At 27.2% G+C, this 18,979-nt stretch overlaps 1 protein-coding gene across 1 annotated transcript; it reads left to right on the top strand.

Annotated features, from left to right (window-relative positions):
- The first annotated feature begins 3,074 nt into the window (after positions 1–3,074).
- On the top strand, positions 3,075–15,219 carry LOC112682169 (putative mediator of RNA polymerase II transcription subunit 26). Its single transcript, XM_025552689.1, has 5 exons — positions 3,075–3,383; positions 4,607–4,797; positions 11,387–11,483; positions 11,598–11,819; positions 14,303–15,219. Exons 1-5 carry the CDS (start codon positions 3,188–3,190, stop codon positions 15,202–15,204), a joined length of 1,608 nt encoding a protein of 535 aa, XP_025408474.1. The 5' UTR covers positions 3,075–3,187; the 3' UTR covers positions 15,205–15,219.
- The last annotated feature ends 3,760 nt before the right edge of the window (positions 15,220–18,979 follow it).

An 18,979-nucleotide genomic window follows, 5' to 3' on the forward strand; every position in this document is an offset into this window, starting at 1 on the left:
TTATTTATTTACGCCTGTGAATCTCAGTGTTTATTAAAATATAATATTTTATGGGTAAAATACGAAATGTGTCTGAAACATGAGAACGTGATTAAATAAATTGCTACAAGTTATATCCTTGATTTCGAAATATTTTCCTTAAAATTTAAATACACAAATTAAATACCAGGCCAGCAATTAAATAAATAAAGTTTTTTTTTTTAAATTTAAAATGAATCTTTAGTCTAAAATAATCTTTAACTCTTGCACACCAACATTTTGCGTGGTGACCCCGTATTATTACAGCATTGCACACTTTGTATATCTATAATATTCATAGTTAATTAATTATTATTGTTTCCATGTTCGATTCTATATTGTATTACTTTTTCAAAAAAAATATTCTGCTTCACAATTTAAAATAACTATAAAATCCATATAAATATTTGTATAAATGTTGCGCAGTAATAACTTATAATAAAAAAATATGAATATATATAATATAAAATATAAAATATGAAAATATTTTTTTAGAAACACATACATTTACCAAAATCGTGAAAAAAAATAATTCTGTATCTATATTAAACTTATAGTTAATACATTATATTATTATAATATCATCAGTATCAATTTACCACCTATGACCACGTATTTTTTAAAAAATGTAAGCCTTATATAATTATGAAATAACATAGATAATTACAATTTAATTTAAAATTAGATAAAAAAATATACTTTGAAATCAAAATCACATTTTTTTTAATTAATCAAACAGAAATCTATACAATTATCTTATAATAAAATACAAATAAATAGATTATTAAAACTGTGTTACCATCAATCTTAATTTTTTTCTTTATTATTATTTAGTAAATATCCATGATATTGTATTCACTAGTCTAATTATTATGTAATAAAACACATAAACCAGATTTGCGGGGACTAGATTTTACATAGAATAATCGGTACAAATAAGGATCAATTTTTGGTTGGTGATGACTTTTATTTTAGTCATTGACTTAGATTTAAAGAAAAAAAATAAAATCATCGATAGAAAATGTATATTATGCATAATATATCTGTGTAAGTTCACAATAGTAATTTACGGCATTTTAAAATGGCTTGTAATTTTAGAAGTTGAAGCGTAAAGCCCGGAACAAATATCTTCTTAGTTGCTCTACCCTAGATCTGACTGTCGTTCCTGCGGACATTATAAACCTAAAGAGGACTAATCGCATAGTGTGTATATAAGCATTATCGGCTCTAGCCCCTTCAAAATTAATTATTTATTTTTTCAATGTTTGTTCGTTACATTGCGCTGTCTACTCTTGTGTTTACCGAGCACACATAGGTAGTAGATAGCTCTCAAAATATAATGGTTTAGCTATTCAACTTTCCCGAATTACTTACCACATAGGTCGGCTGTTCATCTACCACAAGTTAACATTCGTATTTTGCAGTACAATTTGTAATACGAATACGAGTTTATATTCAATTTTCTCAGTATTTTGAAGTAGTTTTGACATGGTACATTATAACATACGATTTGATAAACTGAAAACTAATCGTCACTATAATTGCAAAAATGTATTTGAGTCCTCTGTAATTCAATAATAATAATTAAGCATATTTTCCAGATTTTGGTAATTTTTTCAATTTTAAAATATTGAAATGTTATAACAATTAGATTTCTTTTTACATTTCTTGCTCAGTAGGTACCTATATACATTTTTGTATAATACTGAAATAATAAAAATAATCTGTCGGTTATTGTATAACAATTATGCATAACAATGAAGTTAAAATAATTTCTTATAAAAAAGTGTACTAGTATCTTGCTCTATAATAGACTACATGGAAAGAGAAAAACCACCGACAACGATGATGTAATTGAATTGTACAAACAAAATTCTACCATCGCATAAATTCCTTGCTATTTATAATTAACGAGGCTCATCAAACCTTCAAAATAAAAGATGTATCAGTGTTTCATAATATTTTGTAGTATTTTATACGCTAATTAGTATTTGTTTTACATTTTTAACTGCCTGATCGTTTATAAAATAAAAAATATACATTAATAAGTGAATATAATTACTGTAAACAAAACACTTTTCAAAAAATACATTTATATTATTTTGTGAATAGTTTGAAAGTATAATAATAGTAAAATAATATGAAACAGTGAAAAGTAATATTTATTATTTTGTTTGAAAATTCGATGAAACACATTTTGATAATAAAATTATATTTCTATAATTTTTTTAAAATTATAAAAATTTAAAATTTTTCAGCCTTCAAATCCTAACACTAGTAATGGATTCGAAACCATATACATTTAGTCGAATGAAAAATATTTATAAAAACATCAATACCTAAATATCAGCCCCAATAGCGTACCATAGAAGGGGGATAGTGGTTTTTATCGTTTCAAAAAAATATTTAATAATAATATTTATAGCCATATATTTTTTCAAAATATTTAAATTTCTCTATCACCATGTAAGATATTCCTATATTCGGTTTTCAAAGTTATTATAGTCATCAATATATGAATAAATAAGTACCTACATCACCGGTACTCGAATTGAGCAGAATATTTGATTACCTATTAATTTTTATTACAATGATTTACACGTCTACTGCTAGTGGATTATTTTAAGTAAATTTATTTAAATAACGTTCAAGTACAAAACATTTTTTCTATCAATTGTTATTTTTTTTTTCTAAATATAATTTAACGGTACACTAACCGAGTACATTATAAACATCGTGCGATACACGAGTGCGCTTACGTTTGTTCGACGTTTGGTTCGACCATGTGTGACCACCAAACAAAGGCATTTTACAAGGTAGAAATATTGTTTGCCTCTGCACTGACTTGGAAACAAAAAATTACCACAGTTGGGTGTATGTCCAGTCAATGTCTTGTACTTGTATAATAGTTCACGCATTACTACGTAGAGGGGAATTCCAAAAATTATTCGATTCGGTTAGATTGGCACGCTAATAATGAGCCCTTGTCATGTGACGTCACGGTAAAACAATATTAGGTTTTTTTCCACCAACTCGTGGGACCCACCTGTGTATATATAACGGAGAACCGTTTTACTCCAACCTGTAGTTCATCGCCAAACGTCAATGCACAAGAAGTTATATTTCGTCTTCGAGTTAGAAGCAGACAAGTATTAAACGCAGAATAAAAATGATCAAGTCACTAGCAGTCTTCTATTGCATTTTCGCGGCCATCGTTATGACCCAGGCAGCACCGGAAAAGTATACTACCAAGTACGATAATGTGAACATCGATGAAATTCTAGGCAACGATCGTCTGGTTACCAGTTACTTCAAATGTCTTATGGACATGGGTAAATGTACACCGGAAGGCGAGGAAATTAAACGTGAGTGTTTTTCAATTTCCTTACGTTAAACCGATCATATATCATTCAATCGATTATTCGAAACTAACGATATCCATCAATGTATTACAATGTAACAATTGTAATACTATTACATAACAATATCGTGCTTTAGAGAACGTTGAACACATTTTTACTATGTACTCCACTTATGTTTTGCATGCATATGAAATTGCATATGTTTTGTAAATCCAAAATATAATATTTCAAATTATGTTTTAGACAAAAGCCTTTATCGAAAACATAAGCAAAATTATCAGATATTCTTATGAGTTTTATAGGATCCCACGATGGTCGTTGAAGTCATTATTTATTTATCATCATCTAAAGACATTATGCCATAAATTAGACACGTAAAGAATAAATATTGATATTTATTGATATTTTATCATATTTGATATTATTTTTTTTTTTTAAATATGTATTAAAATATTGAATTCGTATTTTAATATTAACATGATAATAATATAACATGTAATACTCATAAAATTTTTAAATATTTTATATACAAAAGTCTCATTGATATTTATTTTTTTCGTTATAGTTTATTTAGAAAGAAAAACACTCAACTATTAACCGTTACAAATGTTACCTATATAACATTTTAACACAAATTCAGTTAAATACTTAAAATGAATAGGTTTTTATTTATGTATTTTCTCAAAGAGCGATATATATATATTATCTAAGCCCTGTAGTTTCTAAATTGTTTCGTATACTATTTGTGACCAGATAAGTTATATTTACAGACGTAGGAGTAAACGTTCTGAACGCTGCATTTGCTAACACTTTTCAATATATGCCACCTGAGTTAATGGGCACTATCAATGAAATGCATGGGGCCATCAATCAAGCGTATCAGACAGAAGCCGAAAAATTATCCCAAAAAAACTGAAAAAATGTCTTTAATTGTCATTCACACACACACACAATAACAGTTATCTGATTGTTTTGGTTTCAGTTAATGTTGTACCTTTTACATTATATTTCCACTAGTTAATAAAACATCGTATAATGCTTCAATTTGATTTATTATTTTACGTAATACATTGATATATATCGAGATATGATATTATTTGTTTCTAATTTGTTACAATAGAAACATGACGGAACAATAAAGGTTTATATAAAAGCTAAATAAATGTGTTATTATATTGTTATTTCTTCAAATATTTATTACTCGTTTTGTATAACTGTTCAAACAGGTTTGATACCAGATGCAATAGAAAATAAATGCGCAGACTGTTCGGAAAAACAAAAACTGGCTTCCGAAAAAGTTATCAAATATTTGTACGAAAACAAGAATGATATGTGGAAGGAGCTTGAAGCAAAATACGATCCTCAAGGAACGTACAAACAACGTTATGCTGAAGATGCGAAAAGATTGAACATTAAAGTATAAATAAATGTCAACTAAGAATAATTTAATATTTCAAATAGTTCATTTGTATACATATAAATATTCTATTTTATTCTTGTTATATTCTTACTATATATTTCATACTTTGTATATAACTAATAACTATTTCTATAACTTTTACTATTGCATACTTCTATATTTAACTTAATTTTTTATTATATTAAATATGAGATTATAATCAAATTTTTAATTTTGCATAATTTAATGTCTAATTATTATTTTGATTTTTAATATATATGAGCTTATAATCAATTTTTTGATACTTAATTGGTGTTCAACTATTATTATTTGAATGATAATTAATTTCCTAACGTTATACCACAGGCAAAAAAAATATTTTTTATTATTTTGAAGATACATATCGATTATAATAATTGTTTAATATGGTTTTTAAAATGTAGTATGTGTTTAGTGTAGTGCTATGTAGGTACTATCCACTGAAATATTATATTTTACTCCTTTGGAATTTTGGGAAAATAAACAATATCCAAAATGTTGTAGTGTTTAAAATATTATATATATATATATATATGGGTCATCCATATTTTCTATGGTTAACCAACATCACCTAAAAAAACATGAAACTATCCACAACTCATGCTTGCGACTATCAATAGGGATCTTTCGATCCAGCTCCATAGACAGCATGGGCGATTGTAAATTCCACCAATTCACAGATAGTCGATTTTAAGGTTGGATTTATAACATGTAAATTCCACCGATACTTTTTTTTTACCTGAAAAAAAATGTAAATTCCACCGGTACTTATTTTTGACCTGAAAACACATAAACTCCTTTGAGAACATACATTCAAATATACATCACTTTAAAAAAGTTCTATTAGATATTCAATCATTCACTTACATTAAATTAAACAATATTAATGAACCTAATAACCTTAGAAATTCACAATCAAAATCACGCCTAAAATATTTAAACACCATAATTTCGTTATTCAAAGAAAACAATATTACCATTATGCAATTCGTCAAAGCTGCATCTAAACATTTTAAATTTAAATTATTGTATCTAAAAACACTAAATATATTATAATTAATCTATACCCACATAAATTATATAATCTTAATTAATCAGATTGGATTTGGATTAAAATTTTACCTAAATAATATTACTTTTATTTCAGGTAAAAAAAAACTTACTGGTGGAATTTACATTTTTTTTCGGGTAAAAAAAAAAACATACAGGTGGAATTTACATGAAAAAAGGTCTAAAAAGGTAGCGATCGGTGGAATTTACATGCGCCTGACAGCATATGTAACATTGCTTGCGAACTCTCTCTTACATTAGATAGGTAGAACGGAAATCACTCCTGACAGCCAAAATCTATAGAACCCCTTAGGGAATCTCCTGTTCCCTCAAAACAATCTTTCAAAACAAATAAGATATATTCGAACTAGACCAGATCATATCTTTAGCATTTAGTATTCAAACACCATGGTCTATCTCTCTAGATATTAACTCAAATTTTACTATCTCCCAAAAAAAGATACGAAACCCAACATTTACAACTATGATTTCAACGAAATAATGCCCAATCTCAACCACATACACAGATTTACACCGAAGCATCAATAATTAACCAAAAAGTAGAAGTAGCTATTATATGTGGCGACATAGTAATTCAACTTAAACTATCAGATAAATGTTCAATATATAAAGCCGAATCGAAGGCCATACTTGAAGCAATCAAATATATTATTCAATCAGGTGATGACAAACGTTGTATCATACTATCCGATTCCATAAACGCACTGTCAAGTTGACAAAACATAGCAAGGAACATTTCAAACTCCTGTCACATTGCAAAATCCGTTGGTAAACACATATCATTTATGGGGATACCTGGATATATATACCTGGGCAATGTAAAAGCTAACGAAGCTGCCAGGCTCTCACATAACATGTATACAAATCTCACTATACTAGGCTTCTCCTATGCCGATGCAAAAAAATATATTAAAAACCACACCTCTAAAGTGTGGCAACATTATTGGTAAACACGGACTACTTAACTTAATGAAATTAAACAGTCAATTCTACCATAGTTTCCTCCCTTAGATAGTTCCAGAAGATAAGAAACCATATTAAATCCCCTCAGAATAGTACATACAATAATGACCCATCAACACCTAATGAATAAAGAAGCGTCTCTCAAATGTCCCACTCGTGGTGTTTAAATTACAGTCAATCACATCCTCACCGAATGTCGCAATTTCCAGAGTGACCGCAAAGACATAATACGCTTTATACATCTATATGAAATCCTTTTTTCGGAATCAAACTTAACACAAAAGTTTTTAAAGTTCTTAAAAAAATTCCAATTTGTATAATAAAATATGAATGTTTAATTTTAAGCTCTAGGTTAAGCAATATATTTAATGTACCATAATATCAGACCAATGGCCACAGCCGCCGCGGGTCTATAATTAATAAAAAAATAAAAATAAATAAATATAAATAATTATATAATTGTTGGTATATATGGACATAAGCAATGAAACAAGTCGTAATATGTCATTTTCGTCAATTATACTTGACTCGTGAAAAAAGGTTGAAATAACGAAAAAATATTAGATTTTACTTCAATTAAATTAAAAGTTTACCACACCATTAATTTTTCAAACATTTTTATTGAAAAATAGTTTATGAATATAAAATTTAATTACTCTAAAAAGTTAGAAACAGTGATATACGATATTTTTCATTGCAAGTGTTGATGAATGAAAATAAAATTAATTGAAAACATTACATCTTATAATCAGGGGTGTTCCCATAGGGTATACTAGATATACGCCGTATACTCTCAAGAAATTATTACAAAATTACGGGTATACGTGTGTATTCTCAAACCACAACAAAGGATACAACTTTGGTTACTCAGATAATGCCTCGAAAGTAAATGTAGTTTATTTTTGAAATCATATTTCCCGTGATAAGGTAAGTCAATAATTATTTATGATATCGATAACCGAAATATTATATACTATTTGGCTTCAGTAATCAAGGGTAGACTGGAACTAAACATTTCACCGGGATTTAGAACTAGAGAACTAGAGTAGTCACTTCTAAATACCGACCTATTGTTTGCATACATAAAGGTATATTTAAAAGATCACTTTTATATATATATATATATAACTTATAACTTATAAAATAAAAAATAAGAAAATATTTAAGCCAATTTGATTTCAATTTATTTATTTTTATTTTTACACGTCCTTAATACACCAAAAAATAATTATTTGTATTGTATTAAAAGTTCGTGTTTTGGTACATAATGGCATAGTATTCTCTCAGAAAAATGTAAGGGAACACCCCAGTTTATAATTCCCTATTTCATTACATATTTTACCTATTAATAGTTCACAGAAAATTAGCCATTAAATAGTCTTTTTCAAGTGCATAATAGATTTAAGAGTGAATAAAAATCTTGTAAGTACTATAATATTTTTGCACTAAATTTAATAATATATTATATTTCCTATAATTGAGTAAGGATCATAATTTACAGATAATCAAAATTAATTGACATTTTTATAGAAATCTAGTAGTTCTTCTGTATTACAATTATTAGATTAGAATACGAGTGTGTATGCTTCTTAATTTAATTAAATGAACAAATAAGGTTCTGTGTATCTATTACTCTGTTAGAATTATATACAACATACAATTGTCAATACTAATATACTAATATGACTAATACCGATAATGATATGATTTATTGAATAAGATGACCATTTATTTATATTAGGGATGGGCATGAAATCCGAATATCTGAATTATCCGAATATCCGGATTTGAATCAAATTCTTATCAAGATTTCCCGGATTATCCGGATTTATGGATTTGATTTTTATGTGACTTCAGACTTACAAATATTTTAAATGTATGGTAAAATAAATTATTTTATTATAATGAAAATTTAACAAAATGTTATATTATTAAAATATTATTAGTATATAAAAATGAGTCATTGAACAGCAAAATCGAGTTGAATAATCCGGATATAATAATAATATAATAATAATCCGTGAAATCCGGATTTACTAAGTCTGAATAATTCGGATTTTTGAAATCCGGATATGCCCACCACTAATTTATGTATAAAAAATATTATTTATAATGGACAAAAAACGAAAAGCGTGCGTAGTAATTATTTTAGCATTTTCTATTCTAAATAAACGGATTACTTATAGGAAGAATTATTTAAACCTTTTAAAATAAATCCAGCTTTCAGGTCTCAAAGACTACCAGAATTATTTTCCAATGAATATTAACATCTATAATAAACTATTAAGCATGGTAGAACCATTGATTACTACGTCGTACACGCTTGGACATTTATCACGTGCATCATCCATCGCTGTGCTATTAATACTGAAAAGCTGTTATTATCCACCATACACGATCAATATTATTATCAATAAATAATTATTGACGACTCGATGTCCGATTTTTCCATCAGTCATCAGTATAGTTTTTCTATGTCAACAATACATCAATATTCTTATTAATATTACTGTCAGTGTCCAAAATACTGACAGTAATATTGATCGTAGGAGGCCGCTTAAAAGATCGACTTATCGATGTAAATCATAACAAAAAAATAAAGTTATAGATTGAAAAATATATATATATATATATTATTACTATATTGAATAATTATATTATCTATATTATAACTTTATACATGAACGTTCTTATATATTACAGTACTGTTCTATTATTTTAATTATCTAATTATAATTATTGATGTAGCTCTAGTTTTCAAAAATATAATTTAATTTTTATAGAAAATAATTGTTCTCCATGAGAAGAGTTGTACCAAAAACTATTTACGCATAGATTAATGAACAATAACAGAAAAACTATTCTTTCGCCGTTCCGTTGTCAAAATGCAATCATTAACCATTACTATATATGTAAAGATTTTCAAGTTTCATTGTAATTTACTAGCTAATAAACCAATTAATATTATTATTAATATTATCAGTCTGATAAAACGAATTAAACAATATAAGAAAAGAATTGTTGGAAACACGTTACACTAATTTCTAAATACTTGACTTACTCATCGCATTTTCTTGTGTATTATTGATTGATTAAATTGATTTTATGTTAAAAGTATTATAATTATACCTGTTTTGATAAGTTAATTCATGCATTATAATATCCATTATTCATATACTATATTGCATATATCAATAGTTCGATTAATGTATTTTATGTAATTTTTATGTCATTTACTAAATCATATTTATATTATTTTTTATAATTGGAAATGTACAAAATACTAACAGTTCGCACGGCGTACTTACTATTGAAGTTTGATAAAATTAATTTGAGGTGGGTTTATTGTTTGAAACTGACAAATCACAATATTGTAGTTTAAAAATTATAAGGTACGAATATAATGGTTTTCATAAGCATATTTTAATTTACAGATATTTTTAAAAAATAATATAATTTTATGTTTAAATCACATAAAAAAAAAAAAAATAGGTTTTATTTCTAAAAAAATATTAATGTGTAGTAATAAAGTAAGTCTTTAAAATAAATGTATTTCAATAAAATCTCAAAAATGCAATGTTATTTTACATTTATTCAATAAATGACTGCTATGTAAAAAATATTGTTGAAAAATAATTAAATATAATATATTTTTAATTCTTGAATTAATAATTATTTTTTGGATTTTTGTTTTTTGGAATTGTAATGTAAAACATAACTTAAGCTATACAACTTGTCTTACTTGTTTAATGACCATAAACGGCAATAATAATATTACATACATAAAGCTCCTAATAGTGAAATAATATTATAAAGTAAGTATAATTATAAAATTAGATACGTGATTTAATGTCTATAAGGTTCAATTGACATTGTTATTAATAATCTTATAAGATAATTAATTAAAATATCGTGATAATATCTAGTATGTAGCTACACATAATATATAATTTACCATCTGATTATAAGATAATTACTGTAGGCTTTTGTAATATCCTTAATTATAAAATATTCACTTACATAAAAGTAGCTTTATCAAATTACTCAAGGTAAAAATATAGCTGCAAAGAATTTTTACCTTTTACATTTAAATGCAATAAGAATATAGAATTGAAACATTTAATGATCATTATATTTTGGTGTAGAAAAAGTACTCACCTGAATCGTGTACAACAACGTACTGAATATAACGATTAACACAAAATATCTATAAATTTAAATGTCAAAAAAGAGTGTAAATTCGGTCAAGGAATCTTACGGAAAATTCGTTTTAGATACGCCATGTGAACACTTCAAGGTTTTTAGTTGAATTCAATTTTCAATTGTTTTGTATATCACGTATAAACTAGATGTCTGAAACAGTTAATCGGTCCGTTAGATTTAATGCACTATAATGCCTTAAGAATTATGATTTGTCAACATTTGTGACATATTCGTTATTGTTTTCGATATTTATTCAAATTCTACGGATAGGTGTATGCTATAATATATTTATATAAACTTTATATAAACCAGTTGAGTTTCGGTTCATCAGTTCCGCGCTGACAAACTGTCCTATTGTAAATCCTCAATGAACTATGTAAAACTAAGAGGTCACTTCCGAGTTCCGGGCGGATTAGCATTGTTTAAAAGTAAACCGATTCCGTTTAAGAGCCACATTTTAATTTCTGAACACGAGGTATAACCAACCTTCATTGCGATTTTTATTGAATTTTCGCGGCTGTAGTTCTAATCGGTCATGTTAGGACTGCACTTCATCGTGGTTCTCATGTACGTCGTATCAACAGTGATGTGCGGTCCTATGCCACGGCCGCTGTGGTTCGACGACGACGATGAGAAAATCCAAAACGAACGCGCGATCGACCGCTTCAGTACTAAACTGGTAGGAAATCGGAGAATTCGCGAAAACTATCTCGATTGTTTTTTAGACAGCGGGCCCTGTAGTCCTGAAGCCAGTAATATTAAACGTAAGTATATTACTTATGAAAAGGATACATTTAATTAAAATTGAAACAATTAAATAATAATTATAGAAGGGCATCACTATACATATAGATTTCATAAAGCACAGATACTACTATAAACAAAATCAGTAAATATTATTCTAAAATCATTAATGTACATTTAATTTATACATTATAATATTTCTGTTTGGATAGTTTTAGCTCATTAAACAATATAACTAAGTTCATGAATACAAACATAATATCCAACATTCTATAAAAAAGTATAATATCGATTGCATTTGTATAGAAACACCTACATTTATTAAATCTTGAGAATTGTATAGGAGAGAAAAATAATTGTATAATATTGTTAGGGTGTACTACAATTTTCTTATGGAAAAGGAAGAATACATTGTAAACATGTTTTTATGCCAATATCTAACGTCTATTTTTATACCTCCTAGGAAGAAAAATTAAAATTGTTGTGATTCCATTATCATAATTGAAAAATACTACGTTTTATACACATGGTAATAAAATTAATGATGTGCATATTTTTCATAATAACAATTTCAAAAATGGATTTTTGGTTTTAGTCCTTCCGGGAGATTTACCTCAAAACCCTCCCCCCTCCGTTTAAAAATCACTGAATATCGTAAATAGTAAATAGTAAAAATTTAAATATATTAAGTAAATATCTTTAAATAGTATAATATCTATGAAATAATCGAATAAAATAGGTATTAAAATTGTTTTCACATTTAAATATGTAATTTTTATTAGTAGTTTATTTTCTAAATTGTTGCATGACGCATATAAATTTAAATAAATATCATAAAGTTCTATTTCAGACTAAGAACTACGTAGTACCGAGTACAAGAATAACAAAACTAGTCATTAAATAAAACATGATTATAGAAACCAATTTAAGTCATCACATTTTAATGATATGTAATTAAATAGTTTTTTTTTTAATTTATACCTGCATAATTCAAGTCAAAAAAAATATTAAAAAAAAATAAATTAAATAAAAATAATTTACATACATCTTAAAAATAGCATTATGAAATTAAAAATTGCTCCGATAAAATAAAATCGTCTATAATTGTTCTATATGGTAAAAATTATATTATATTTAATTGTATATTATAATTAATATAAATATTTAATATGATTGTATTATATTTGAGCTTCGCACTACGTTAATAGGAAAAATAACCAATAAATACTTATAAAATCCAATCTTTATTTATACAAAAATTATACATAAAAAACTTATGTAACATAAGAATTATATAAATGTTATTATGATAGAGGTATAAGCAGGACCTGATTTAATAATATTAGGGCCAAGTGCACAATTTTTTTCGGGGGATTTCCTAAGTCAAAAAACTGTTTACAAAATAAATGTTTGTAGAATTAATTTAAAAATAAAATTTTTTACAACTTACGGAGACCAGAGGGCCCCAGAAATTGGGGGACAAGTGCAAGTACTCCATCTGCACTTGCGTAAATCAGGGCCTAGATATAAGACTAATATTATTAGTACGTATGTAATAATAATAATTTGAAAAAGTTATTTAGAATTATTGTTTGATATCAATACCATAAATACAACTTAAGAATAAAAATTCATTAACTCAGCATTAACTCTGCAACAGTGGCGCTGAACTTTTACAATTTTACTCAGGCAAAATGAAAATATAATGGCCTCAAGCACTCCAACGGCCACAAGCCTTTATTTTTACTTTACATAGAAAAATCATTTACGATCGCGAATTACAAGTATTTAAGCATGATTCATACTAGTCAGACACGTACCGATAGACACCGTACTGTACCGTTCCGCAAAATATTAGATGTGTTTTAATTTAGGTAATTCACATTTGAACGTTTCCGTTTCGTTCATACACGTACCGATCCGACAAAGTCTAACTGACTTCGCGAGAATAATATCGAGATCAGAATATTGCAAACCATAGATCCCTTTGATCCCCGGCCTCATTTGAAAAGTTGTGGCCAGGCCGCTGCCTGACATAACCATAGGGTTCGGTACCTCTGCTCTACAGTTCAATAATATTTTTTTAATAAATAAAAATACCAAGTAATTTTTAGTTTTATAACGATTAAAAAGTCATTTAATTACCTGTATATGAAGTAATATACAATTTTAATAATAATCGGTATTTGTTATAAGTATTATAAATAAGTTTGTAGGAAATTGTATGAATTTTTAAATTTTAAAACCTTAGAATACCAAATAGTAAATAATAATTAATAATTATATAAGCTGATATTGTAATATAACATGTAGAGATAAATTCATAAATTATTGTATAATTGAATTACTAAATCATATAATTTAAATTATTTCAGTTATATTGTAATAATACGCTTAAAAACGTATATGAATAGTTTTTTCATATGTAATAAAAGTTTCTTCGGATTAAGTTTAGATAATTTCAGTTCGTGGTTATTTGTATTAAATTCATATTTTGTCGTAGCAGGGATGATTCCTGAAGCGATACAAAAAGAATGCGAACATTGTACAGAATTACAAAAAAAAGTGATTGAAAAAATGATGTGCTACCTGAATAATCATCAACCAGAAATATTAAAAAAAGTAGCTGCTAAATTTGATCCAAATGGAGAATATATGAAGCAATATATTAATACATTAGAAAAGAATCAAAATCAACCGTCTTTAAGACCACAATTACATCAACCACAACAACCTCAAAACTCTCAACAACACCATCAAAACCCACAACAGCCTCAACACCCACCACAGGCTCAACATCCACCACAACAGCATCAACACTCACCACAGCAGCCTCAGCAACCACCACAAAACCCACCACAACAGCATCAACACTCACCACAGCAGCCTCAGCAACCACCACAAAACCAACGTCCTCAACATGGAAATGAATGTGAAACATGTGATCAAACTTATCAGCCTCATCAGCCTCAACACTCACCACAAAAACCTCAAAACCCTCCGCAACACCATCAAAACCCACAACAGCCTCAACACTCACCACAACAACCTCAAAACCCTCCGCAACACCATCAAAACCCACAACAGCCTCAACACTCACCACAACAACCTCAAAACCCTCCACAACACCATCAAAACCCACAACAGCCTCAACACTCACCAAATCAGTCCCAACACCCACAACAACATCAACAACAATCAAATCAACATTCACCACAACAACCTCAATACCAATATAAACCACAACAAAATGATTGTGAAACATGTGAGCAAAACCAGGGTCATCAGTATCAACACCAAAACCAACATCAACAACAACATCAACAACAGTATCATCATGAACAACAATTGAAAACAACGGTAGTGACATCATCACCAATAGCTTTTGGAACTCAGAATCATTGATTCTAATAAAAATATAATTATTATTTTTGTGTATTATGTAGTATTCAAGGTTATTCAAAATGATTCATCTGATTTAAAATGCTTGGATAATTTTAGTTTTATGTCTTAGAACAATAAATTATACATTAAATAAAAGAGAAATATGTCAAGTTTAATTAATTTTACCTATAAACGTTCTTTAAATTAATTCATATTTTGTGAATAAGAAATAATTTTTCAGAAAAAAATGTAAATATTTTATTTTCATTTATGCCACAGTTTTGATTTTTCCATATTTATTTCCTTTAAAAATCATTCTTTCATGCATATTTTTTATATTAAATAGTTTCGACGTTTCACATTTACCAAGCGTTCCGTGATGGTCCATTCTTTATTTATGAACGAATGTTAAAATGATTTAATTAATGTAATCATGCCTGGTTTATATCTTAATTAAAAACAAATTATTGTGATATACAAAAAAAAAAAAAAAATGAAAATTTAATGACTATAGAGCTCACACATTTTATTTCATCGAATTATCTATATATTGACTCCGACCTTCTCCCTATTCATTGCAAACGACTACGAAACGCTTAGCAATCTAAATGGTACTCTTTACCTCCTAATTATGCCGCATGGCATAGATATTAACCATTATGGTCCCACTGTCTCAAAATCTCATTGGTTTAAAGATTTAAAGATCTCTAGACACTTGATCGTCTTATTTACTCTCCTTTAAATTGGCCACAGTCTAACTACCTCATCATTCCTTTAAACTCTCTATAAACACATATAACTATATGCACCCTACACCACGTAGAAACAGTCTGCGACTTTAACCATATCTTTTTCCATTGCCATCTCTTTCTCCTAGTAGACATCTCCTTTTTTCATTCCTATCCATACTAGGCTATCTCATTTCCGATTCAAATCTTATCCTTAACTCTCGTTCTACTCATATCATCAACTTCATCATTACTTTTATCGTTTCCGCTGGCTTCTCAATTTGATTAATATAAACGTATGTTTTATAAATTATCATCTATTACCACTTAATTGTATTGCAGTAATGTCCCTGATAATAGCAAATAAAATTAAAAAAAATCTATATATTTTCAAATAAAGTCGATTAAAAGAGCGTAACATATTTTATTTGAGTTCTTTGCATTTTATATATTTACCTATTTCTATTTTTTAATTTAATGGATTTATTGTATAAATCAGTGGCATTTTTTTATTTATTTTTTTTTATTGAAAGTCAATTAGTTGCATTTAACAATTTAATTAGTTACTTTATGATTACGTTGCATTTATATTTATTTTAATAAATATTAAAAATAAATTGTACAATTAGATTGATTAATAAATTATTAATATTTTTCGTTAACAAAAATATGTTTAGTGGGTATATTATTTTAACAAATATTTTAACACATGGATAAATAAAAATATATAAAATACATCAAGTTTTGAGAAAAAAATTTATCATAAATTAAATTCTTAATAAAAAAAATAACTGATCAAGGGTTTGCAGATTTCACATATGAAAACGCTGTAAATATATCTGGACAAATAAAAAGAAGGCAGTTTCGAAATTAAAATTCGTAGTGAGAACGGTGAGACTAGTGATTTGCCAACGGGTAGGTAAATATTTTGAGTATTTACCGGGTATTTACTCATAAGTATATTAACCTACCAAAAATGTGGGTAAATATTTTTTATTATAATCTGGTCAAAATATATTTACATATCCTTTATTTTATTGTAATGGAAAATAAATACTGAATTTTATATTTATATACATTTTTTTATAATTAAAAGTCTAGTTAAGGTAGTCACTATAGTTATTATCAAACATAATCATTTTTATTGATTAAATTCTATTTTAAAATCTGAAGCATTTGGATTAGTTGTTAAATTCTTAGATTTATTTGTTTCCCTATTAAAAGTGATATGGATTTCAAAGTGAATAAAATTAATAACAACTTTATAAATATAATTTATTTACTCAGATCATCATTCATGTAAAAACATGGAAAAGTCAAGAAACAATCATAGTTAAATTAAATATTAGTAATTATAATGTACAGGGTTAATCAAATTGATTCATCCGATTTCAAATAGCTATGAAATGGTAATTATAAATTGTATTTTATCATATTATATACCAATTAATAGAGGGTATACCCAAGTTCTCAAGTTTTACAATATCATTAATTGTTTGTTTTACAATTATTGCTTTTAAGCGATAAGTTATTTTATGCAAATATGTCGACCGAACAACAAAAAGCGTTTTATGTGTTGCGATTTTCTAAATGTAAATCGGTAATAACCGTGCAATATGATTTTCGCCGTCGTCAGGGGATCGATGCACCGACTTCTCAGAATATACATCGATGGTATAAATAGTTTGAAGAAACAGGGTGTTTGGACAAAAGAAAAAGCACTGGCCGACTTCGTGTATCCGTGCATTTCTTGGAATCTATTACAAAAGATATGCTATAAGAAGTATGGAATGAGATTGACTATCGTCTAGATGTTGTTCGTGTGACCAGAAGAACTTATATTACCAAAATTGAGAAATCAAAAATTACGAATCAAAAACGTATTATTATATGATTATTTTCGGCTACATTTACTACTGATGAGTGTCGCCGCCGTCACACTACGACAACATCGGCAACGACGGAGAGGAGGTGTCATTACATTGGACTTTGGACCGTCACGAATATATACATATATAAAAGTTTTGGAAAAAGTAATTATCTGCCATTTATTAATATTAGGAGTGAAATTATTGTTAAAACACCATTCATAATGAATATTTAAATCAAATTGAAGTAAATTTACTTCAACTTGATTATCAGTCAATTATTAATTGTACGCAATATTATTATATCATCTGCAAACATAAATTTACTGCATTTTTAAAAATTGATGTCATTAATAAAAATAAGAATTAATAACTATAAAATAACTAAATGGTATCTTCGAGGAACTCTTAGTGTAACTTGTAATGAAAAGAACCAATTTTCTTTTAAGCTACAATTTTATAATGATCTTCAGTAAAAGAGATAACCCAGGATATAAAAGAGTTACCAATATCAATATTTTTTATCGAATGATATATATATTCATAAGCGTACGCAGATATTACTGGTAGGGTAGTCATAATAACACTTTATATTTTATAAACTCCGTTTAACTTAATAACTATATTTTTTCTATATTCTTATACATTTATTTGACTGCATACAAATTGCGTCCCAAAATACGAAAATATATATTGTGATATCTGAGTTGCGATTTTTGCACATCATATCAAAGTTGCATCCATGATTTTTTATCGGATGTCTCACTAAAATGGTGTATATGACATCAACATTGATCGAATGTTGATCGCAAAAAGGTGTCAGATACAATATTTTAAAAGTTAAATAAATTACTGATCGTTCTTTATTTCGTCGAAAACCATGCTCATCTTCAACGATCATATTATTTAAATTAGATACAACTTTATTCGCAAACATTGATTCAAATACTTTAGGTATAAAATAAAACAAGGATATTAGCAGGTAATTTGAGATATTGGATACATCAAGGAAGACTAAGGAATAAATTGAATAAAACTAGTTGTCCAAGTGTTAATGAAAATAGCGATGGAGAATAATAAATTAAACAGGTAAAATACTATACAAATTATTTAAATTTAACATTTTTATATTCATAAAGTACTTATTTGTTAACTCTTAACTCGTTTAGATACTTAACGTGTATTCTTCATTTGTTGAGA

The sequence above is a fragment of the Sipha flava genome, unplaced genomic scaffold, assembly GCF_003268045.1.
Source record: "Sipha flava isolate LNK unplaced genomic scaffold, YSA_version1 1_pilon_pilon, whole genome shotgun sequence".
Lineage (NCBI taxonomy): Eukaryota > Metazoa > Arthropoda > Insecta > Hemiptera > Aphididae > Sipha > Sipha flava.